General features: G+C 60.8%; 1 protein-coding gene across 2 annotated transcripts in view; it reads right to left on the bottom strand.

Annotated features, from left to right (window-relative positions):
* ABCC1 (ATP binding cassette subfamily C member 1) overlaps positions 1-23,879 on the bottom strand; it is a 79,478-nt gene that overhangs the window by 30,731 nt on the left and 24,868 nt on the right. For both annotated transcript variants that reach the window (XM_055136330.1, XM_055136329.1), the window contains exons 2-12: positions 23,552-23,728; positions 22,338-22,463; positions 21,332-21,469; positions 20,129-20,254; positions 16,760-16,821; positions 15,175-15,306; positions 11,585-11,815; positions 8,723-8,900; positions 8,337-8,498; positions 3,577-3,669; positions 2,751-2,954 (exon numbers count right to left, since the gene is read on the bottom strand). In XM_055136330.1, coding sequence (XP_054992305.1) covers positions 2,751-2,954; positions 3,577-3,669; positions 8,337-8,498; positions 8,723-8,900; positions 11,585-11,815; positions 15,175-15,306; positions 16,760-16,821; positions 20,129-20,254; positions 21,332-21,469; positions 22,338-22,463; positions 23,552-23,728 — 1,629 coding nt within the window. The remainder of the gene's footprint in view (positions 1-2,750; positions 2,955-3,576; positions 3,670-8,336; positions 8,499-8,722; positions 8,901-11,584; positions 11,816-15,174; positions 15,307-16,759; positions 16,822-20,128; positions 20,255-21,331; positions 21,470-22,337; positions 22,464-23,551; positions 23,729-23,879) is intronic.

A 23,879-nucleotide genomic window follows, 5' to 3' on the forward strand; every position in this document is an offset into this window, starting at 1 on the left:
ACGGTCCTTCGGCAGGTGTGGGACGAGACGGAAGGATGAAAGGGAGGACCACGGGCTGCCCATTCTGGAACTTTCTGTACGACACCCTTGGGGCGTTTGGTTCGTTCTTTGTTTCCTGCTCCCCCAGTGAACCACGAGTCTGTGTGGCTGCCCCCCAGTGTGACTGAAGGGGCTGCTGGGGTGTGGCTGGTTGGTTTTCAGTGGGGTGAGTCTGGGGTTGTGAACAAGAAGTCCCTGCCTGGGGCTGGAGCAATAGCACAGCGGGGAGGGCGTTTGCCTTGCATGCGGCCGACCCGGGTTCGATTCCCAGCATCCCCGTATGGTCCCCTGAGCACTGCCAGGAGTAATTCCTGAGTGCAGAGCCAGGAGTAACCCCTGTGCATCGCCAGGTGTGACCCAAAAAGAAAAAAAAAAGAAAAGAAGTCCCTGCCCTCTGGAGTGAACATTCTAGAAGAGACGGGTGATGCATGAATGAATGCGTGCGGCCCTGTCACTGGGGTGGGGCGGGGGGGGTGACACGTCTACCAGCCCTGCAGTGTGACAAGGCCCACGCACGGTGGGAGGACACTCAGGAATGTTTCTTCCTGGAACAAGACCTCTCGCCCTCCCCGCAATTCTGGGAATCAATGTAAGGACATATGTGCATCGTGGTTAATCCGTATGTTTCGTCCTGGGAGTTCCAGAAAAAATGAGGACTGGTGGAGACTCGGCCCTTGCAAAGTAAGCGACAGGATATAAACGGGATGTGTCTGTGAGGACACCCATGAACGGCTTACAGGAATGAGAATTAACATTGACACCCACACCTCACGAGACGTTAGGCCCTCAAAACGTGGAAGATAAAATAGAAACTAAAAAAGCCCCCTACGGACCCCGAGTTAGGAGTGTAGTGCCACCATAGTGACTAAACATAGGACACGTTGAATCTCTGGCAAGGAATAAAGCGCCATTGTGGTGTTTGTTAAATGTAAAACAAAAGGTTGATCTTCTCAGGCAAATTAGAACCTGGAATCGCTGGTGGGGAAAGAGCTGGTTACAGTTTAACGAGAAAGAACGAAGGGATCCAGATGTCCTGAACGCCTTAAAAAGCAAAATATTATTGAAAACAGAGGCAGATATCAATCAATGTCTCATGGAGCCCTGGTGCTAATCTGACACCACTTACGAGTTGTCTTTGTGAACCTGCCGGCTTTGCTTGAGCAACTTATTTTTAATTCTGCGCAACCGCAAGGCGGAAAGCTTCTTGCCTCCTCTCCCGCTGCAGTGACGCCACAGTTAGAGGCACACGTGGAAAATGAGTATGAATACCAACACAAAGGGCAATAAAGCAGGATCTCCCTGAGAAGTTTGTGTTCTTTCGCCGACGCCACCAGCCCACCTTCGGGGGTCCTGAACCTCTGTCGCAGCTGGACTGTGGCAGGGGTGGGAAGTTGGGGGCGGGGGGCCAATTCGACTCAGGACCAGGGAACAGGTCGGGGCAGAAGGCAGGAAGCAAGCCAGCTCCAACAGCCGCAGCTATGCCATATCCCTGACGGTATTTGCGCCAGCAAATTCTTATCTCCTGATTGGCAAGAGGTGACCTAGAGCATTAACGTGGAGGAGAGAAAGTGAGAGAGAGAGTCTGTGTGTGTGTGTGTCTGTGTGTGCCTCTGTGTGTCTATGTGTGTATCTCTGTGTATTTGTCTGTATCTCTGAAATGTCTGTCAGTGCATGGGTCTGTGTGTGTGTCTGTGTGTCTGTGAATGTGTCTGTGTGTGTCTCTGTATCTGTGTCTGTGAATGTGTCTTTGCGTGTCTGTGAGTGTGTGTGTGTCTCTGTGTCTGTGTGTTTCTGTGTCTGTGTGTCTGAGTGTATGTGTCTGTATGTGTGTCTGAGTGTGTCTGTATGTGTCTGTGTGTGTGTCTGAGTGTGTCTCTGTATGTGTGTCTGTGTGTTTGTGAGTATGTCTCTATATGTGTGTCTGTGTGTTTGTGAGTGTGTCTCTTAGTGTGTCTGTATGTGTCTGTGTGTCTGAGTGTATGTGTCTGTATGTGTGTCTGAGTGTGTCTGTATGTGTCTGTGTGTGTCTGAGTGTGTCTCTGTATGTGTGTCTGTGTGTTTGTGAGTGTGTCTCTATATGTGTGTCTGTGTGTTTGTGAGTGTGTCTCTGAGTGTGTCTGTATGTGTCTGTGTGTCTGAGTGTATATCTCTGTGTGTCTGTGTGTTTGTGTGTCTCTGTGTATCTGTGAGTGTGTGTATCTCTGTCTGTGTGTCTGTGTGTGTCTGTGAATGTGTCTCTGCCTGTCTGTCTCTGTGTGTGTCTCTATATGTGTGTCTGTGTGTTTGTGAGTGTGTCTCTGTATGTGTGTCTGTGAGTGTGTGTATCTCTGTACGTGTGTCTGTGAATGTGTCTGTGTGTGTCTCTGTATGTGTGTCTGTGAATGTGTATCTGCGTGTCTGTCTCTGTGTGTGTCTCTCTGTGTGTGTCTGTGTGTGTCTGAGTGTGTGTGTCTTTAAAATTTGTGTGTGTGTGTATTGTTTTGGGGCCACACAGCAATGCTCAGGGCTTCCGTCTAGCTCGGCACCGAGGAATCACTCCCAGTAGTACTCAGGGCCCCTGTGAGATGCCAGGAACGTGCCCAGGTGGGTCCCGTGCAGGGCAGGCGCCCGCCCTGCCGTGCCGTGGCTCCAGCGTCCGAGAAGGCCCAGTGCCCAGTGGTGACTTCCCACAGCCCTGGCCATGGCCACACGGCGCTCGCCCTTGCACTCACCAGGAAGGGCGTGCAGACCCAGGTGAAGGTGCCCACGGCCGCCAGGTAGGCCGACTTCCGGAGCACCTTGAGCTCCTCCTGGCGGACGGCCAGCACCTTGTCCTTGAAGGCCAGCTCCCAGGCGTACAGCTTCAGCACCTTGATGCCGTTGAGGATCTCGTTCATGAGCTTGATCCGGCTGTCCTTGCTCTTCATGTGGGACACCTGCAGGGAGACGGCCGGGTGGGCTGCAGGGGGCAACCACACCCACCAAACCCGGGGGGCATACGGGGCGCGGGAAGCAGAGAAAGCTCTGGGCTCCCTCAGACGACGCCAGCTCGGGACCCTGAGACACCCCAGGGGCCCCTGGACAGCCGAGAAGGGCAGGACCGAGCCGCTAGGGACGTGTCTCAGAGGCAGGGGATGCTTTCCTTGTGCAGGGGTGCAAGTCCTGCTCACAGGACCCACACGGGAGAGACCGGGGCTGGCAGACAGCCACGGGGGTGCATACCCTGAACCCGGGGATGCACAGTGTGCACCCCTGATCCCTGGGCTACCTCCCCGCTCCCCTCCACCCCCGGACAGGACCAAACCTTGATCTCCTGGCTGCCAGGCCTGCGCTAACCACTGAGCCCCTTCCCCGGCCCCTTCCCAGACTCTCGGGAACAGACATGGGCCCGTGAAGCTAAGGATGCCCAGAGAGTCTCAGACAGGACTGAGGGAGACTCTCCGGGTCGCACCGTCTGGCGAGCTGCCATGGCCGTGACTCGAGAAGTGGGAAACGCTCCCCGGGCCCGTTTGGGGAACCGGACTCCCGGGCGGGGCTGGGCTCTAGGTCAGGGCCTACCTGGTAGGTCTTGGTCTTCATGGCCATCACGGCGTTGACGGGGACCATGAGGACCATCACCACGACGCCGGCCAGCACCGAGGGGCCCAGGTTCTAGGGAGCGAACAGACCAACTCTTCCACCTCTTGCTCAGGGCCGGGGGGCTGGGCCCGAGGCCAAGGCAGGGCTTCCCGGAGGAGGCCGCCTGCCCGCCCCATCCGGCGAGCTCACATCCCTGCACACCGAAGGGTGTGAAGACTTTCCAAGTTCAGGGGCCGGCGCGGTAGGGCGGCGGGGAGGGCGTCTGCCTTGCATGCGGCTGACCCGGGTTCAATCCCCAACACCCCCTATGGTCCTCTGAGCACCGCCAGGAGTGACTCCTGCGGGCAGAGCCAGGGGAAGCCCTGAGCCCCGTGCCCCCTCCCCCACTCAAATAACTTTTTTTCGGATCCAGTCCTGAGTCTCTATGTCTCTGTCTCTGTCTCTCTGTCCTAGAACCCCTGGGAAATGCAGATGCACAAGGACCCTCCAATCAGACACCAGCAGTTGGGGGGAGTCTTGTCAGTGACACTCAGTGAGGGACAGAGGCAGAGCATGAGTCCTGGGGGGTGGGGCGGGGCTCTGGGTTCAACCCCTAGTCCCACAGATTTGTATAACAAAAACCCAACCACGTGGGGTTGTGTGGGGAGGGAGATCCTGCTGTTCACACGGAGGACCTGGCTTCAGTCTCGGGCCCTGCTTGGTACCCCTGAGCAGTGCTGGGGGTGGCCCCCCAAAACCCAAAAGGCAGGAGGACAGACAGCAGGAGAATTTTAGAAAGGTTACTGGGGTAACCTTGGAATACACAGTGGAATACTATGCAGCTGTTAGAAAAGATGAAATCGGGGCTGGAGCAATAGCACAGCGGGGAGGGCGTTTGCCTTGCACGTGGCTGACCTGGGTTCGATTCCCAGCATCCCATAGGGTCTCCTGAGCACCGCCAGGAGTGATTCCTGAGTGCAGAGCCAGGAGGAACCCCTGTGCATCGCCAGGTGTGACCCAAAAAGAAAAAAAAAAAGAAAAGATGAAATTTGCATGTAAGTGGATGGACACGGAGAGTATCATGCTAAGTGAAATGAGACAGAGAGAGAGGGACAGACATAGAGACTATAGACCGAACACGATGGCCACTTAGTACCTGTTTTGCAAACTGTAACACCCAAAAGGAGAGAGAGTAAGAGGGAATGTGTCTGCCACAGAGGTGGGGTGGGGTGGGGGGGATGGGGTGGGGGAGGTGGGAGGGATACTGGGAACATTGGTGGTGGAGAATGGGCACTGGTGGAGGGATGGGTACTCGATCACTGTATGACTGAAATGTAATCATGAAAGTCTGTAAGTCTGTAACTGTATTCACGGTGATTCATTAAAAAATAAAAAGTAAAAAATAACAATAAAACTGTGCACCTGAATAGGTCATTCATTGTGTGTAAGTTATATCTCAATAAAGCTTATTTAAATCATTTTTTTAAAAAAGGTTGGGACTGGAGCAATAGCACAGCGGGCAGGGCGCTTGCCTTGCACGGGGCCAACCTGGGTTCGATTCCCAGCATCCCATAGGGTCCCCTGAGCACCGCCAGGAGTGATTCCTGAGTGCAGAGCCAGAAGTAACCCCTGAGCATCTCCGGGTGTGACCCAAACAGAAAAAAATAAATAAATAAATAAACTTTTTTTAAAAAAAAAAAATAGGTTATAGAGGTTGAGCAAGAAGTGCCCTGCGACCTCTCCAGGAAAGCCCTCTGAGGAATGGCCTCACCTGGTGCACTTTCAGACAAACCCAGACCCTTGGGAGAAGCCCCCAGAGCCCCTCCGAGCACCGTTCCCGGGGAGCACTACCCGAGGCTCCAGGCGGGTCTCATGACAGGCCCCACCCCGGGGCAGAGCCGTGGCCTCTGGGGGCGGAGAAGCTTCCGACCACAGATCCAACACCTTCGGGAAGCGTCTCCCCAGCTCCGTTCTGTCCACACTGGCTCACACCAGCTTATTCCGAGCATCCAAGCACCCTGGGCAGTCCCAAAGGCCCCGCAGAGAGGTTGGTGGACGGACGGACACGTGGTCACTCACCCCCAGGAGCTGGGCATGGGAAAAGGCGGGAAGGACCAGCAAGGGACGGCTCACTCCGGAACCCACACGGTTCATCCCAGATCCCTTAGAGCCGTGGGCCCCAACCGGGACACCCGGGGCCCTGTCCAGGGACGAGGGGACGGGAGGGAGGGGGGCCAGGAGGGAGGGGGGCCGTGTGGCCTGGGGAGCTCACGGGCGGAGGCGCGAAGGCAAGTCTGGGAGGCGTCAGAGACAAACCGCCCTGGCAGCGCCTTGGGGCCGGCGGGCGCCCACGGGAGAGCACGGTTCCGTGCTTCCGTGCTCCACTTCCCTCTTCGGTCTCACGATTAAAATCTGTCGCACGGACACAGCAAACACGGAAACGACAGTCAAACCAACACGGGGTCTGTCCTGTCCCTAGGACGCACGAGGCCCTGCCCGGGGCCAGTCCCCACCGGATGACCAAGGCGGGGCTGCCCGGAAGCAGCAAGAGTGGACTCCAGGAGAGTGGACGTGAGGCGGGCAGGCCGACAGGGAAGGCCCCTGCCCAGGCGATGGCGGTAACTTTCCTAGGAAGTCACAGCTCTGAAGCGCTGAGGGCCAACCCCGCAGAAAACAGGAACTAAGGCCTGATAAGACCCTCACCTGGCCCAGCAGGAGATGGACAGGACCCGTGAAGGAAATTCCTCAAATACCTTCGGACCTCTCCCTTAATCCGATTAACCCAGAGGACTGATTGAGCCCAGAGAAGACTTCAGAACATTCCAGAATGAGACAAGGGAAGATACGCTATAAAGGCCACCTTAAACAAAGGAAGGGCGTGCATATGCTGCCCGAGCCCATGTGCTGCTTGCACCCATGTGCACATGAGCACATGTGGTGCCCAAACACACGTGGTGTCGCCCACATCTCCCCTCCTGAGATATGCAATTTCCTATGCAAAGCATGAAACTCTTGCTCTCCTGTCTGATGCTGGGGTGTGTGTAGGGGGGCTCTCTCCGCCCTTGGAGAAGCCCGGGTTCCCTCTTGAGCACGTTACTCACTCTCTCTCCCCCTCCACACCTTCAACCCCCCCCCACCAAATAAAATCTATTTATTTCACTGCCTGTCTACTCCTGAAATTCCTTCTTGTGAGGCAAGACAAGAACCCAGTAACCCTGGGTCCCGGGTGGCAGAGGCAGATGGGGAGAAAGTGACTGTCTTTCTCCTCCCCACTCCCATGAGCCACCCTGGGGCCCATCAACATCAGATGGAGCCAAGGCAGATGCTTCTGAGATTCAGGGAAGCAGCCCGTCCACCAGAGCGAGACGGGGAGGGGGGGGACGGGACTTGCAGAAGTGGCCCCAGGCGCCCCGGGAAGGGGAGAGGAAAGGCTCGGAGGTGGGAAATAAGGAGGCATGGGCTCAGTGCCCGCATCTTGGCTTGGCATCAATTCTCCAGCGACCTTGGGGGGGTCCCAGGTGGTGGGCTGTCAATCATACCTCTATCCCACCCACCATGGGGCAGGCATGTGACTCAGGCTATCCAATCAGGGCATGCTGCCTCTGGCTTTGTCATGATTGGTTCAGAAGTCCAGGGATTCTGACAGTGCTGAGCCAATCAGAGTGTTCCCTGAGACTCCGCGCTAAAGAGGGAGGGAGGTGGTTCTCTTTTCTCGGGTACCACTCTCCCTGCAAAGGAGATAAACCCACACCTACGGGAGCCATGCAGAGAAATCCCACTGAGGACAAAGGTCAATTGTGAGGAAAGTTATGTAGCAGAAATTCAAGAAATACCGAAAGAAAAGGGAATGGGAGGGTTAAAAAAAAAAGAAAGAAGAAATGAGAGAGTAAGGCTGTGTCCTTCTGGCCTCAGCACTTAGATCCAGTCATGCCTGAAGCCCATCCCTGGACTTTCCGGCACATTTACCCACAGATCATCCTGTGTGCAGGCTATTTGTCTGTTTGTCTGTTTTGTTCTGGAGTCACACCCAGCGTGCTCAGGGCTTATTCCTGGCTCTGCGGTCAGGGGTCACTCCTTGTGGTGCTTGGGGGACCCTACGGGAAGCGGGGATTGAACACGGGTCAGCCATAGGCAAAGCAAGCACCCTCCCCGCTGTCCTACCTCCCTTGCGCCTGAGCGGGTTACTTTAAGCTGCATTTCTACCACTTGCAAAGAAGAAACTCTTTTTTTTTCTTTTTGGGTCACACCCAGCCATGCACAGGGGTTACTCCTGGCTCATGCACTCAGGAATTACCCCTGGCGGTGCTCAGGGGACCATATGGGATGCTGGGATTCGAACCTGGGTCGGCCGCGTGCAAAGCAAACGCCCTACCCGCTGTGCTATCGCTCCAGCCCCAAAGAAGAAACTCTTGACCAGCCTAACGAAGGACTAGAAAACAAACGAGTCTGGTGAGTGTTCGTCTGGGAGGGTCCCAAACTCAGAAATATGGGGGGCACATACACCGTCCAAAAGAGTAAGAAAAGGAAGTCGGTCACCGGTGCCGTGCTCGCCGAGACAGGAAATTCAACTCAGGAGTGAAATGCCCAGCCACGGGCCAGCAAGCTGGACGGCCGGCCACCACGGCGGCCAGACACAGCAGGGCGCTGGGGTGGGCCCTGGCACCCAGACCCGCTCTCTGTTCGTCCCCACCCCGCCACTGTCCACACGGGGCCCGTCCCACCAACACGGTACCCCCCGGGGAACCGCCGCCAACACACACCAGCCACAGGAGGTAGAGGGCAAGGATGACTTGCAGAGGGGCTGACCAGATCATGTTAATGTACGTGGCCAGTTCCATGAACCTCTGGGCGTCCACCGACATGAGGTTGACGATCTCCCCGACGGTCGAGGACTTGCGTGCCTCGTTGGTGATCACCAGGGCCTGCGGGGAGCGGAGAGTGAGAGGGGGTGGGGGCCGGGGGAGGGGAGGGGTCCAGATGCACCGTCCAGGTGGGAGAGGCCCATCCCCGGGAAGCTCCTCGCTTGCCCACTGCTCCACCCAGCTGGCAACCCGCCCTCCCCGCCCCCACCCTGCTGGGCTCCCCTGCCCTCCCCGGGGGAGAGGGGGGAGAGGTGCCACGGGCACGCCTTGGCCCGGGCTCCCACCTTGCGGTACACAGCCCCGATGACAGCCGTCTTGACCCTCATGCCGCTGACGAAGCAGATGTGGAAGTACTGGTGCAGCACGAGGGTCTGCAGGCAGGCACTGATGAACAGCAGTGCCGTGTAGAAGTAGCCCTGCCAGTCCGGGGCCTCCTGCTCGTTCACGAAGCTGATGAGCCTCCTGGGGTGGGCGGGGGGGAGGGGGGAGAGAGGACGGAGGCTGATGGAGGCGTGGGGGGACGGGGGACCCGGCCCGGGGACAGCCTCTCTCCCGGGGCCCAGATGCGTCTTACTACTTGCATCTGAGAAACGGGAGGAGAGGAAGGGCGCCCAGGAGCCCAGGCGATGCCCAACGGACCCCCCTGCTCGGTCCTCCCCGAGTCACACCCCTGCGCCTGCCCCCAACCTCCACCACCGCCCCCGCCCAGTTCTATTTTCAGATGGAAGAAAAAAAAATCGGTGTATGGGAGCAGGGAGCGAGGGGGGGGGCGGGTCATGCTCAGGGCTGACTTTTGGGCTCAGTGCTCAGGATTGACTCCTGGCAGTGATGGGGGGACCCTATGGGGATGCCAGGGATCAAACCCGGGCCGGCCGTGTGCAAGGCTAAAAGCCCAACTGGTCCAACCCTCTGTGCTGTCGCTCTGGTCCCAGATGGAAAAATTTCAAAAGGCAAAACCTGCCTGGGGTTGCTCACACCAGGGCTCAGCCTCAGAGTGGGGGGAAGGGGAGGCAGGGAGGGAGGGAGAGAGGGAAAGAGGGAGGGAGGAAGAGAGAGAGGGAGGGAGGGAACAGGGAAGGAGCAGAGAGAGCAAAGGAGGGAGGGAGGAAGAGACGGAGGGAGGGAAGGAGGGGAGAGAGAGGGAGGGAGGGAGGGGGTAGAGAGGGAGAGAGGGGGAGAGAGGGAGGGGAGAGAGGGAGGGAGGAGGGAGAGAGGGAGGGAGGGAAGCAGGGAGGGAGGGGGAAAGAAAGAGGGAGGGGGAGGGAGGGAGAGGGGAGAGGGAGAGAGGGAGTGAGGGAGGAGGGAGAGAGGGAGAGAGGGAAGGAGGGAGGGAGGGGGAGGGAGGGAGAGGGGAGAGGGAGGGAGGGAGTGAGGGAGGAGGGAGAGAGGGAGAGAGGGAAGGAGGGAGGGAGGGGGAGGGAGGGAGAGGGGAGAGGGAGGGAGGGAGTGAGGGAGGAGGGAGAGAGGGAGAGAGGGAAGGAGGGAGGGAGGGGGAAAGAAAGAGGGAGGGGGAGGGAGGGAGGGCTCGAGGGAGTGGGAGAGAGGGAGGCCGAGGACGGTGAGGCCACTGTCCCCTTGCACCTCCTCTCCGGGTCGGACCTGGGCACCCCCGTCTGCCTCCAGGGAGCCTCCATTTCTGCCCCTTGCACCCAAGTGGCCTTAAAGCAAAGTGGACCAAGCCAGGCGCCTCACAGGGAGACAGAGGCCCGCGGCAGTCCTGACCACAGTGCTCCCCTGCGAGCTGCCGATGGGGAGACGACAGCACAGCTGGGGGGACAAAATGCTGTGGGGGGAGGGGTGGGGGGAGCATGTGGGAACCCCAAGTTCCACCCCCAGCAGCGCAAAGTCGCCCAGCGCCATCAGGAGTGGCCGCCCGGGGCGGGGGGGGGGGGGGATGCAAGAGGGGGAGGAGGGCCCGGATAGGTAGTGCAGTGGGTAGCGCTCTCGCCTTGCCGCGGCTGACCCAGGTTCGGTCCCTGGCACCCCACAGGGTGCCCCGAGTCCCACCCAGTACCCGAGTCCCACCGGGTGAGGCCCCCAAAAATCGAGGGAAAAAGAAACACAACGAAAGAGGGTGAGGATGTGACTCAGCCTGGGGTCAGTTCCTGGTCAGTGCGGCCGGCTGTGACCTCCAGCTGGCCCCGCCACCCTGCCATGGCCAGGCCAAACTGCCCAGCTAAATATCCTGGCTCTGCTGGAGCGTGCGACGGGAACGTAACGCAGCGGCCAGCCACGCTCGACTGACAAAAACATCCCCATAGAAGGCATCACGGGCGCCACGGCTCAGGAGACCCGCAGACAGGACTCAGTGTCCCCGCGCTGAGCTACAACCGTCCCCACACAGTGTCTCCCATCTCTCCATCGTTCCCTTAGCAACCGAGAACTAACAAGCAGCAGAGCCATTTAGAAGCAATAAGCACTGCAGCACTGTCGTCCCGTTGCTTATCGGTTGGCGTGAGCGGGCGCCAGTAACGTCTCCACTGTGAGACTTGTTGTTACTGTTTTTGGCATCTCGAATACGCCACGGGGAGCTTGCCAGGCTCTGCCGTGCGAGCGGGATACTCTTGGTAGCTTGCTGGGCTCTCCGAGAGGGACGGAGGAATCAAACCCAGGTCAGCTGCGTGCAAGGCAAACGCCCTCCCCGCTGTGCTATCGCTCCAGCCCTTAGAAGTAACAAGCAATTGGGGGCTGGAGCGATAGCACATCGGGGAGGGCGTTTGCCTTGCACGCGGCCAACCCGGGTTCGAATCCCAGCTTCCCATATGGTCCCAGGAGTAACTTCTGAGTGCAGAGCCAGGAGTAACCCCTGTGCATCACCGGGTGTGACCCAAAAAGCAAAAAAAAAAAAAAGAAGTAACAAGCAATATAAAAGAAACTACCGTGGGCCTGCTTGCCGGGGTAGGGCGGGGGGGGGGTTGGGACAATGGGGACAGGGCGGAGGGGAGGTGACAGGGGCAGTGGGGTCGGGGTTGGGATAGGGAATGCCTGTAGCAAACCCTTATGACTAATTCTGCAAACCACAACGTTTAAATCAAGTGGGGGTGGTGGTGGGGGAGGGGCGTGTATCGTTACTCTCGGGGCTGCTCAGACGGGAAAGACCGAGTGGGCAGCCCAGGGGCGGGGTTGGGGGCGCGGCGCGGCCTTACTTGAGGATCTCGGGGCCCGCGAACATCATGAGGTCGTGCACGGCCTTGAAGAAGAAGCTGCTGAGGAAGTAGGGCCCGAAGGTCTTGTACAAGACCTTGAACAGCGACGGGCCGCGCTCCCGGCGCGGGGACTTGACGATCAGCGCCTCGGCCTCCTCGTTCACCGCCAGCTTGGAGCCGCCCTTGGCCTTGGGGGGCTCCTTGGCCGAGTAGACCACCTTCGCGGGCTGCCTGGGAGGCGGGAGAGGGAGGCGGTGGGCCCGGGCCGGAGCCGTCGTCCCCCGCCCCCCAGCTCAGACACGCCGCCAGGCCTCTGCCTCCTCGTTCGTCACGCGGGGAGACGCGGGTCCCAGCTCACGCTGCTCGGGAATCGAATCCTCCGGGGCAGAGAGAGCTTGGCAAGGCGACGCGCCCAGAACCGCAGGCCCCAGGGGAAGCCCCAGGGGAAAGCCCCGAGGACACAGGAAACAGGCTGAGCATGAGTCAGGCCGAGGTCTCTGGGGACAGACGCTATCCCCGGGACCACCGGGAGCTGAGGCGGCTTTTCATGCATGGGACAGCGTGGGGATGGAGGGGGGTGGGGTCTTTCCCCTGCCCTTGCCCGGGGAGGGGGACTCGAAACCCTCAGGGCAGAGAGGCCCCGTGCCTCCCCTGCTCCTACTTCCGTGCCAGGCCAGTGCGCCTGATTTACGGTTTTGGTGTTTTTTTGTTTTTTCTTTTTTTTTTTTTTTTGCTTTTTGGGTCACACCCAGTGATGCTCAGGGGTTCCTCCTGGCTCCGCACTCAGGAGTCACTCCTGGCGGTGCTCGGGGGACCCTATGGGATGCTGGGAATCGGACCCGGGTCGGCCGCGTGCAAGGCAAACGCCCTGTGCTCTCGCTCCAGCCCCGACTTAAGGTTTTGGGTTTTGCATCAGGGCCGGCAGTGCTTGGGGGTGGCACCCAGCAGTGTCGGGGAACCAGGCGGTGCCGCGGACCAAACCCCGGCCTGCAAAGCTCCGCCCCCAAGCCACTGAGGCGTGGTCCTGGCCCCGCACGCACACGGCCGGACGCTGTGCCTGACCAGGGCCAGCACTCGGGTTCTCACGGGTGGGGCGGGGAGCAAGGGGGTCAGGACAGTGCGGGACGAGTGAAGAGACACCGGCGGAAGGAAGTGGACACTCCGGGGCGGGGGTGCTGGACTGTCGTACGCCTGGAACCCTGTCATTAGCTGTGACCGCAGAGTCTAAAAAAGGAACCAAACAGCCAGGCGCTCTGGACCCCAGGGTGGGGAGAGGCAGCACGCTCCCGCGAAAGTCGGGCGGGGGGAGACTTTAAGTTCTCTGGTTCACACGCGTGACTCGGGAGCTTTCTTCCTCTTTGGGGGGCGGCTCTTATCTCGCTGGCTTTTTTTTTTTTTTTTTAATCATGCTTCAAGTTCCTCAAAAAGCGGGACTGACATAAGTAGAGAGAGAGTCAGAGGCAGGGTGGGGGTGGGGTGGCAGGGACACCGGGGACGTGGGTGGTGGGGAATGGGCACTGGTGAGGGATGGGTGTTCCGTCACTGCACGACTGAAACTCAAACATGAGAGCTTGTAACTGCATCTCAGGGTGATTCAACTGAAAAAAGGAAGGAAGGAAGGAAGGAAGGAAGGAAGGAAGGAAGGAAGGAAGGAAGGAAGGAAGGAAGGAAGGAAGGAAGGAAGGAAGGAAGGAAGAGAGAGAGAAAAGAAAGGAAAGAAAGAATGGAAGAAAGAAAGAAAGAAAGAAAGAAAGAAAGAAAGAAAGAAAGAAAGAAAGAAAGAAAGAAAGAAAGAAAGAAGGAAAGAAAGAAAGGAAAAGGAAAGAACGAAAGGAAGAAAGAAAGAAAGAAAGAAAGAAAGAAAGAAAGAAAGAAAGAAAGAAAGAAAGAAAGAAAGAAAGAAAAGAAAAGAAAAGAAAGAGAAAAAAAGAAGGAAAGAAAGAAAGGAAAAGGAAAGAACGAAAGGAAGAAAGGAAGGAAGGAAGGAAGGAAGGAAGGAAGGAAGGAAGGAAGGAAGGAAGGAAGGAAGGAAGGAAGGAAGAAAAAAGAAAAGTTGGACAGGGCAAGCTGCTGTTTTGCAAATTCTGGTCCTCCCCCACCCCCCAAGATCACAAAGAGGGGGGTCTCGTACCAGGGACCCTGGGCAGGAGGCTGAGCCCACGATTAGGGAGGTGCCAGGTCGACGAGGCCCCCAGCCAAGAATGAGCCGGGCCCATCCGGCCCGGCCCGACTCCGCCAGCTCAAGACCAGCCACTTCTGGAGCCCCGCTGCACCCCGCCCCTGCGCCTGGCGGAGGGTCCCCTGCGGGGGCCCCTGTGGTGAGCGGCCGAGGGCCCCACCACTGGGCCGTGGCCAGGAGTTCCTGAGCCCTCGGGCTTTCCAGCCACCAGCTCTGAGCCCAGAGGCCGACCCGCCTCTGGGCCGGCAGCTGTGGGCTGCGGGGAGCTGCCCCCGCCTGCTGGCCCCGTTCAACTTTGCTCTGAACCCCAAGCGTCTCTTAAAAACAAAATCTGCTTCCTAAAAGGAAAAAGCTGATCCACAGCTTCTGCCCCACCCTGGTCGCGCGGGCTGCCCGGCCCTCCAGCTGGGCTCACTGGGCTGTGCCCGTAGCCAGGGACATCGCCTCCTCTCCTCGCACTGACGGGGCCGGGTCGCTTCCTGGGCTCACAGCCCCCTGCAGCCTGGAAGGGGCCTGGCCTCATTCCCCGGGGGCGACTTTACGGGTCCACGCGGATTTATTGATTTTAACCAGCACAGACTGGTCTGATGGGGGAGGCAGTGGTGGTGCCGCTTACGGGAAACTCCTAATTTTGCTGTGAACAAAAACCAGCCTTAAAAAAAACAGCCTTCGGGGCCGGAGCCATAGCACAGTGGGGAGGGCGTTTGCCTTGCACACGGCCAACCCGGGTTCGATTCCCAGCATCCCATGAGCACCACCAGGAGTGATGAGTGATTCCTGAGTGCAAAGCCAGGAGTGACCCCTGAGCATTGTGGGGTGTGACCCAAAAAGAAAAAAAAAAAGCCTGCAGCACACACACATGTACTTCTATGTACACATGCACACACATGCAGTCATGCACACATGCATGCACACTCAGGTACATGCATATACATGTGCACACACGTTGCACACATGCATGGACTCACAGACAGGCACACATATGCACTCACACACATGAATGCATGCTCATGCAGACACAAGCACACATGCATACACTCATACACAGGTACACTCATATACATACACACTCATGCAGACACAAGTACACATGTGCACACGCATGTGCATTCATACACACACGTGCATACATGAGCACATATGCACATTCATGCAGACACACCAGGACACACACACACTCACGCACACATGTGTGTCATTACTATCAAGATCCCCTCAACTGGGCCCTGAAGGGCTGGGCCTGCCATGCTGAAGGACATGGACAGAGTGGCCTGGCCGAGCACCGGGCAGGGAGGGCGGCCGAGCGGCAGGAGGCAGCGGGCGAGAGGCCGTTCCCTCTCCTTCCCCACCGGAACCACCCAGGGGTCAGGTGACGGGGTGGGGGTCCCAGGGGGCCCGGCATCACACTCACCTGCGGGCCTTGGCACATTCCTTCTTCCAGTTCTGCACCAGCTCGGGCACCACCTGCTCCGACATGTCCTCCTTGTTCAGGGACCACAGGTCAGTGCTCTCCAGCGGGTGCCGATAGCCCCGGACCATCAACCTGGTCGAGACACAGGGGTCACGGGGCAGCCCGCGGGACACAGCAGGCCAGGGCAGCCCCCCAGCCCACAGGGAAACAAAGTGAATGCGGAAACACGGGGCGTCAGTGATGATGCAGGTGACGGTCGGGCCTCCCGGGAAATATGGCCTCGAGCTTCAGGAGGCTCCGGCGGGCCGGACCCAGACCGTGCAGCTGACTCAGACACAGAGTTAGGGCCAGCGCATAATACAGGGGCAGGGCACGAACCTTGCCCACAGCCCACCCAGGTTCAATCCCTGCATCCCATTGGGTCCCTCGAGCCCACGAGGAGTGACCCCTGAGCACAGAACCAGGAGTCAGCCCCGAGCACCGCCAAAGGTGGCCCCAAAACATGAACAAGCAAAAACAACCCCAAAAAGGTAGGTGGGCTGGGGCTGGAGCGATAGCACCGCAGGGAGGGCATTGATTGGCCTTGCACGCGGCCGACCCGGGTTCAATCATAGGGTCCCCGGAGCACCACCAGGAGTAATTCCTGAGCGCAAAGTCAGGAGTGACCCTTGTGCGTTGCTGGGTGAACCCCCCCCCCCAAAAAAAATGTAGGTGAGAGTGAGTCAGTTGGGGTGTTTCTGCGAGCCGGACCTCACCAGGAAGTGCCGCCCTCCTGCTGGACGGCTTCCTGGGACCCGTGCCCCGAGTGTCTGCCCTGCACCTCCCTCCCCAGGGCGGCCCGCCCCCGTCACGGCACCCCTGGAGGGAGTCCGCCGTGCGCACGTGAACACGGCTGTCCGGGGCCATCTCTGGGCGGGGAGCCGGCGCTCAGTGCTCTCTCCCTTGGACAGAGGTGCCCGCCCACCCCCGGGGGCAAACCACGGGTGCCCCTGGAACTGAAATCGGGACGGTGCGCGCAGAACTCTCCCCTGCATCCTGATTCCCTTCCCGCCGCTGTTCCAGCCCCTCGGGAAGACAGTCCCCTAAGACAGAGTCTTCCTCGGGGAGGGAGGGACGTGTACTGGGGAGGAAACGGGCTCGGCAGTCCCCGGGGGCCCGGAGCAAGGAGGGTGGGTGGGACGCGACTCAGGCAGAGCCCACCGGGAGGCCGTCGGGACCCCAGTCCACCCTGGGTGACTCGTGTCCACGCGCCTGCTGCCCTCACGTAGGGGATGACACGCGTCACTGCGAGGGACTCTGCCTAAGGGGGAAAACACTCCCCCCCCAGCAGCAGGGAGACAGGGGCAGGCTTGGGTTCGAGTCCCCGCAATGACGCTCCCCGAGCACGGAGCCAGGAGCCCCAGTGGGTGTGACAAGCGCAGGAACCAAGTGGAGACAAACCCACTCGGACCCGGCACCATCTGCGGCCAAGCCACGGGCCGGCCACAGCCGAGTTTCTGGACAAGAGGGACCGGCCCGGGGTGGCCAGGGCCGAGGCCGGGAAGCCAGGCTGGCTGACGCGGGGAGGGTGGCCGCGGCGCCTTACCCTGTGATCCACCAGAAGGTGATCCTGGAGAGGAAGGAGGCTCCGGACTCCGGGCACGGGTTCTAGTGCAGAGAACACACGGGGCGGTGGTGAGGGGGGCGGGGGAGGCACCGTGAGACTCTGGGCTCGGGGGAGTCGCTGATGCAGCACACGCTTCCTGCCCACGCCACGGAAGCCCCACACCCCAACAAAGGATTTCTCTCGGACCCTGGGTGGACACTAGTGTGGGCGCCTTCAGTTTCACCGGGTGGACATCCACGTGGAAAGCTCACACGCCACAGGCCACATCACCTCAACCCCCGCGACAATCAGGGGCGGTGCTGCGGCGGTCCCCAGGCTACCCACCCACCAGCCACTCCTCCCCTAGCACCCATCACCCAGCCATCCTCCCGTCCACTCATCCATCCACCCCTCTGCCCAGCATCTGTCCATGGGGTCGGGGGGTCACCCCCGGCAGTGCTCCCAGGGGTGGTGCTCTGAGCCAGCCCCCCAGAGAGCTGGGCACTTTCCACCACAAACCACCGTGACCCTTTACAACAGTGTCCCCCCCCCCAAGTGGGCGCCATGGGCCCCGGGAGGGCACCACAAGGATCTGGGGGGCGATGAGGTAGCTTCCTGTTTGCTCCCTCAGAGAGAGGAGACAGCTCCGGGAGGCGGATGGTGTGTGTGTGTGTGTGTGTGTGTGTGTGTGTGTGTGTGTGTGTGTGTGTGTGTGTGTGTGTGTTTCTGAAAAGGGGCCTGGGGGGTGTGTGTGTATGTGTGTGTGTGTTTCTGAAAAGGGGCCCTGGGGTGTGTGTGTATGTGTGTGTGTGTGTTTCTGAAAAGGGGCCCTGGTGTGTGTGTGTGTTTGTGTGTATACGTGTGTGTGTCTGCCCTGGGGTGTGTGTGTGTGTGTGTTTCTGAAAAGGGGCCCTGGTGTGTGTGTGTGTGTGTTTGTGTGTATACGTGTGTGTATGTGTCTGCCCTGGGGTGTGTGTGTGTGTGTGTGTGTCTGTTTCTGAAAAGGGGCCCTGGGGTGTGTGTGTGTGTGTGTGTGTGTGTGTGTGTTCCTGAAAAGGGGCCCCGGGCCCGATCTATCTGGGAGCCTCTTTGAAGCTGGTCCCCGATGTCCTTCGAACGTCACCCGGGGAAGCTGAGGAGGGTGGGCCCAGGACCCCATCTGAAGAGAGATCTGCGATCCCCTCCCACCCCTGACCCTCAGCCCCCCCCCACTCTAGATGGGATACCCCTCCCCAGCGCCCGGAGTCCCAGGCCGTGGGTGGGGGAGCAGCCGGTGGGATCCCAGAATAGACTCTGAGTCACGGGGCGGCTCGGGGCCAGCTGGGGAGGCCCGGGGTGACTCAGCAGGACGGAGCTCCCCGCCCCTCCCCCGCCTGGCTGACCTCTGCTTGAGGACAAGCCACCGGAGACCGCCACTCGGAGGCCCGGGCAGCGCAGGGGCCCCCAGCCCCGGGCCCCCGCCCCCCGCTGGGCTGCAAGTTGGGAGGGGAACGGGGCAGGAACAGAAAAGGCCCCTCCGAGTCCGGGCACGGCCAGCAGGGCGGGCACCGGGAAGACCCCGTCAAGAGGGGGACCCAGGGCAGGGGCAGGGGCTGGGGCGGGCGAGAGCGAGGCCCAGCTCCGTCCCGGGCCGTGCACGCAACCCCCCGACCTACAGCGCCCGGGGAAGCCCCCGCAGGGCTCAGCCCCCAGCACAGAGGCCCCTGCACATCCCAGCACTGGGCCCTCGACACGCCCAGGTCTGGCCCGTCCCCCGGGCACCCCCGAGGAGCCCCTTCCGGCCCCGCAAGAAAAGGAAGAGTCGCCGAGGGCCCGAGAAGAGGCACTGGCCCAACCCTGACGTCACCGGCCGCTGGCCCCGGGCCCAGCCTGGTCCTCAGTGGTGACTTGCTAAGGGAAGGTGCCCAGCCAGGCCACCAACTCCCGAGGTCCAGCAGACAGGTCCACCCCGCACACCGGGGTCTGAGTCACAGCCCCCGCAGGCCGGCTCGACCTCCTCCCGCCTGGCCCCAGAACTCTGACTCTGCCGGGAGGACGGCGGGGGTGTGTCTCCCAGAGAGCTGTCGGGAGACCCCGGCCCCAGCCGGCACTGACCCCCACCCCCCCGCCCGGTGAGAGGGGGTGCTGTCCGGTGCTGGCGGCCAGTCCTGTGGGCCCAGGACCCACGTGGGCGTACCGGCATGCGGGAGGGAAGAGAAGGGCCTCTCTGGGAGTCGGGAGTTCCCTGACCTTTAACCAACAGCTCCTCGTGGGGACATTCGACACAGACACCGACACCCGGGGGAGGCAGCCGAGACGGAGCCCACCTGCGGGACGGGGGTCCCTGGCCTGGCACTGCTGCTGTGGACTTTGTACATGCGGGAACACACGTCCCCGAAGGGCCAGAGAACAGACGGATACACACAGACACACGGAGACACAGATACACTTACAGCCAGACACGCATACACAGATACACACACATGCAGGTCCACGCAGAGACACACGTACATAGACACACCGACCTATGTACATGTACAGACACACAAACATACACACATGCATGCAGACACACATACAGACATGTACATACAGATACACAAATGTACGTGAAGACAAAGACACATAGAATCACGTACACGCACAAACACGTGCAGACACAGATACACTTATGGCCATACACACACACACACACACACACACACACACACACTCTGTGCCCGTCTCCCACTCGGGTCTCACTTCTTCGCAGGAACCCAGGTGCAGGCCACTCAGGGCAGACTCGGGGTCACCTGTCCAGCGAGCAGTGGCCTCCGTGCAGTGTCCACCTCTGGGGCCCTTTGGTGTCCGCCGTCCACGGAGGCCCAGGCCCAGGACCCACAAGAACTGCTCCCTGCCGTGTCACCCACACACAGCCTCACACTCACACTCCACAATTTCCGGTCCCACCCCGGATAGAGCCGGCAGCTGCCCACCCTCCTCCCCTCCCAGCCCCCAGCCCCTGTCCCACAGCCTCTCCCGCCTCCTGGCCCAGCCGGGCCCGTGCCCATCACCTTCCTTCCACAGCTCTCGACCCAGGGCCTTTGCACCTGCCACTCCTCCCAGAACTCTCTCCTTGGCCCCCTCGATCTCTGCCCTGCGGTGGGATTTGGGGGGCAGCTGCCCTGATGATCCAGCAGAGCCTGCATCCCCCGGCTACCCTCCCCCACCCCCCTCCCCCCCTCCCCTCCCCACCCGCCACCGCTGCCCAGCAGCTCCTTCAGTCCCGTGTTACCGTGTCTGTCCCCCCTTGTGGCCCCCGGCAGCCCATCGCGGCAGGAGCCTCCGCCGGGCCACATGGCAGGGACGCTGCAGCTGCCGGACCTTCCCCGGCCCCCCGGACCCACTCACCGGGTCGTTGATGGTCTCAGAGAACAGGGGCGAGCGGTCCGAGAAACAGGACAGCGCCAGCTGGCCCAGCACGAGGGAGAAGTAGAGGTAGAAGGTGACGTCCCGGAACACGTCGACTCGGGCGTCCTGGGGGCGAGGCAGGAGGAGGTGAGGGGGTCCAGGTGCGGCAGAGGGGGCAGGGGAGGGGGAGGGAGGGAGTAGGGGAGGGGGAGGGAGGGGGCAGGAGGAGGTGAGGGGGGTCCAGGCGCGGCAGAGGGGTCAGGGGAGGGGGAGGGGAGGGGGCAGGAGGGGGCAGGGGAAGGGAGCGGCATGGGAAGGCTGGCCCCCAGCGTCTCGTCCCCCACAAGGCCTCTGGGTGGGGGGCACGGCGGTCTGCACAGGGACAGGCAAGCCGTGGGGAAGGACGGGGCAGTCTCCACCCGGCCTGCTGAGGATGGAGGGGGTGAGCGGCCCAGCTCCGGGACCTGCCCATCTCCCTAACCCACCCCTTTGCCTCAGTTTCCCCATCTCTAACACACTGGGCTATTTCCGCCTCCTGGGGAGCACGAGGAAGCCCCTGGAGATATTTCTGGGTGTCGCTCCTGGCTGGGGGAGGGGAGGCCACCGGCACCCAGTGGGTGGAGACCCTGGGGTGTCCCCCGAACACCCTCCCGAGGGTGCCCCCTGCCAGCCGCCGGCTCCCTCAGCGCTGACGCTGACGAACCCTGGCAGCCGTGTCTCTCGGACACCCGGGAGGGCGAGGCAGAACCTTGGGAAACTCGCGCCCGGTCAGGTCAAGGTCAGCTGCCCGGGGACCGCGTCAAGGCCGGCCGGCGGTGTGGACGGGAGGTGCTGGAAAGCACTCGCTCGTTCTCCGCCCTGTGGGACGCCCTCGGCGCCGAGCGGCTGGAGGCGGGCACGGCACAGGCTCCTCTGAACCCCGAGGGGCACTTTGGGGTCCCCGGGGGTCAGCGCGGAGCCCGCCTGGCCGTTTGCCAGGGACTGGGTGGCCGGGAGGCGTGTGCGGGAGGCGGCGTGGGGAGGAGGGAGGGGTGGCGGGATCTGCAGGGCTATGCAGAAGAGGCTGCTCCCCTCCCCCCCACTAAGGAAGGTTCTAGAACAAATGCCAGAGGAGGCAGGAAGTCCCCGGTGGGGAGGGTTGGCCCCGGGACACGGGCCCGGGCTCCATGGCGACGGCCCCGCGGGCCCCGAGGCGGCACTCACCTCCCTTAAGGCGGCCATGATCTTGGACCTCAGGACGGCCGTGGCGCAGAGCAGGGCGACCAGCCAGAAGATGAGCATGACGCCCGAGGACTGGACGCCCTTCCTGCGCTCCAGCTGGATCAGGAAGGTGGCCAGCAGCTGCAGGGGACAGGCCGGGTGGGTCAGGGGCAGAGCTGCGGGCAGGCGGCTGCTCGCGGGGAGGGCGTTTGCCCTGCACGCAGCTGGCCCGGGTTCGATCCCCGGCATCCCATAGGGTCCCCTGAGCATTGTCAGGGGTGATTCCTTAGTGCAAAGCCAGGAGTAGCCCCTGTGCATCGCTGGGTGTGACCCAAAAACACAAACACAAACAGGTGTCCGGCCACATGTGTCTCTGTCCTTCCACGCAGCCCTCGCCCTCGGTCCCCTCCCCAAGACTCGGGGTCCCAGGTCCGTGTACTGTGGCCAGCGGCACGCCCAGATGGAGGGGGCGGAGCGAAAGGAGAGCGGGGAGGGCGCTGGCCTTGCATGTGGCCGACCGAGGTTGGATCCCCGGCACCCCCCCCCCCAGCCGGGAGTAAGCCCTGAGCCTTGCAAGTATGGCCCCCGGACAAAACCAAGTAAGTTGCATTTGTTAAGCATCTTCTAAGAACCTTCCCCAGGGACCCAGGGACGCCACAGAGAAGACCCTCCGGTCAGGACACGTGGCCGGGGGCCCCAGCTGGGGGCCGGCTCTGGCTCTGCTGGGTGCTGCTGTGTGACCTTGAACAGCGCGCAGCACCTCTCTGGGCCTCTGTCTCTTCACTTGTGAAACTGGAGGCGCAGCAGTGCCTGACGCAGAGGACGCCGGGATCACACAGACTCAGTTTCAGAGCTCAGTTCCCGGGGCCGCGCTCGCCCGGGGAAGCAAAGCCACTTCCCCGGCCACTGCCCCGACCACCTCCCGGGCCGGGACAGGCCGTTTCTTCCTGCTGGGCTTCGCACCACAAGTGTGGCAGGAGGGGAGGGTCCGGGCCCGGCACCCACTTACCATGGTGATGCCCAGCAGGGTCGGGCTGACCAGGAGCACCGGGGCCGGGAGCCTGCCCACGCTTCTTTCCCAGAAGGTGTAGAAGAGGTCTGCCCAGCAGACGAGCCACAGCAGGAGCCCCAGGGCCTGCGGACACGGCACAGCTCAGACACCGGGACTGCGGCACACACGGACACACGCACACACACGTGTGGGTGCACACATACACACAACACACACATAAACACAGCACACACATGCACACATACACACAACACACATACACACATGTATGTACACACACGTGCACACACAGGAACATACATGCACACACGTGCACACACGATACACGAATAATTCCACACGCACACACAACACACAAAACAAACACACACAACACACATACACGGAGCAGCTCAGAGGCATTGAGCTCATGACACACAAACACACACATACAAACACGCGTGGGCACACACACAATACACAGATACACACATGGGGACACATACACATATTCGCACACGGAGACATGGACGCACACACAAGTGCACACACAACACACGAGTATACACATCTCAGAGGCATGGGGCTCCCAACACACCCAGGCACATGCACATACGAGGACATGTGCACACACACAGGGACACATACACACATACATACATGTGCACACACACACAGGGACACATACACACATACATACACATGCGTGCACACACACAGGGACATGCACGCACACACAACACATGCATACATACACAAGCACATATACAAGCACATACACATAGGCACACACTCACACATACACACGTGCACACACACCATACAGGGCCCCCAGGGCCCACCGGGAGGGATTTCCTGAGCGCAGAGCCAGGAGTACCCCCTGAGCATGGCCGGGTGTGGCCCCCTAACACACACACACACACACACACACACACGCGCATGTGCATGTGGGAAGACCCCCTGCTTCTGTCCTGCTAACACGCACAAAACAGTCTGTCCTCGGCCCCCTCAGCAGCGGCTGGGGACACGGGCTCGGGGCGGCCGAGACGTTGCTGCCGACAGCCGCTCAGGCCACTGCGGGTCTGTCGGAGCCGAGTTCGAGCCCAGGCGCCGGGGCTCATCTCCCGCAGTCTCCTCCCCGCGCTCTGCGAAAACCCCCCCGCCCAGCTTCCCCAGGCCCACCGGACAGAGCAACACTGCCGGGGCGTGGCCGGCGCCCCCGCGGGACTCACGGTCTTGGCTCTGTTGAGGGGCGTCATCTGGATGTAGCCGCGGCCATGGCGGGAGAGGTGGAGGAAGTAGCAGGGGAAGCAGGCCCAGAGGTAGAGGCAGGGCGCCCAGGCCAGGGCCGTGTTCTGGAAGCACTTGGTGAAGTCGGGGTTGCTGGTGTTCCACGTGACGTTCCAGTCCTGCAGCAAGGGCCACGGGTGAGGCCGTGTGTGTGAGGAAGCGGGGTGTGTGTGTGTGTGTGTGTGTGTGTAACTGGTCCAGTCCTGCAACAAGGGGCCACAGGCGCAGCTCAGCAGGAGGCGGGGTGTGTGTGTGTGTGTGTGTGTGTGT

Source organism: Sorex araneus, chromosome 4 (genome assembly GCF_027595985.1).
Source record: "Sorex araneus isolate mSorAra2 chromosome 4, mSorAra2.pri, whole genome shotgun sequence".
Classification (NCBI taxonomy): Eukaryota; Metazoa; Chordata; class Mammalia; order Eulipotyphla; family Soricidae; genus Sorex; species Sorex araneus.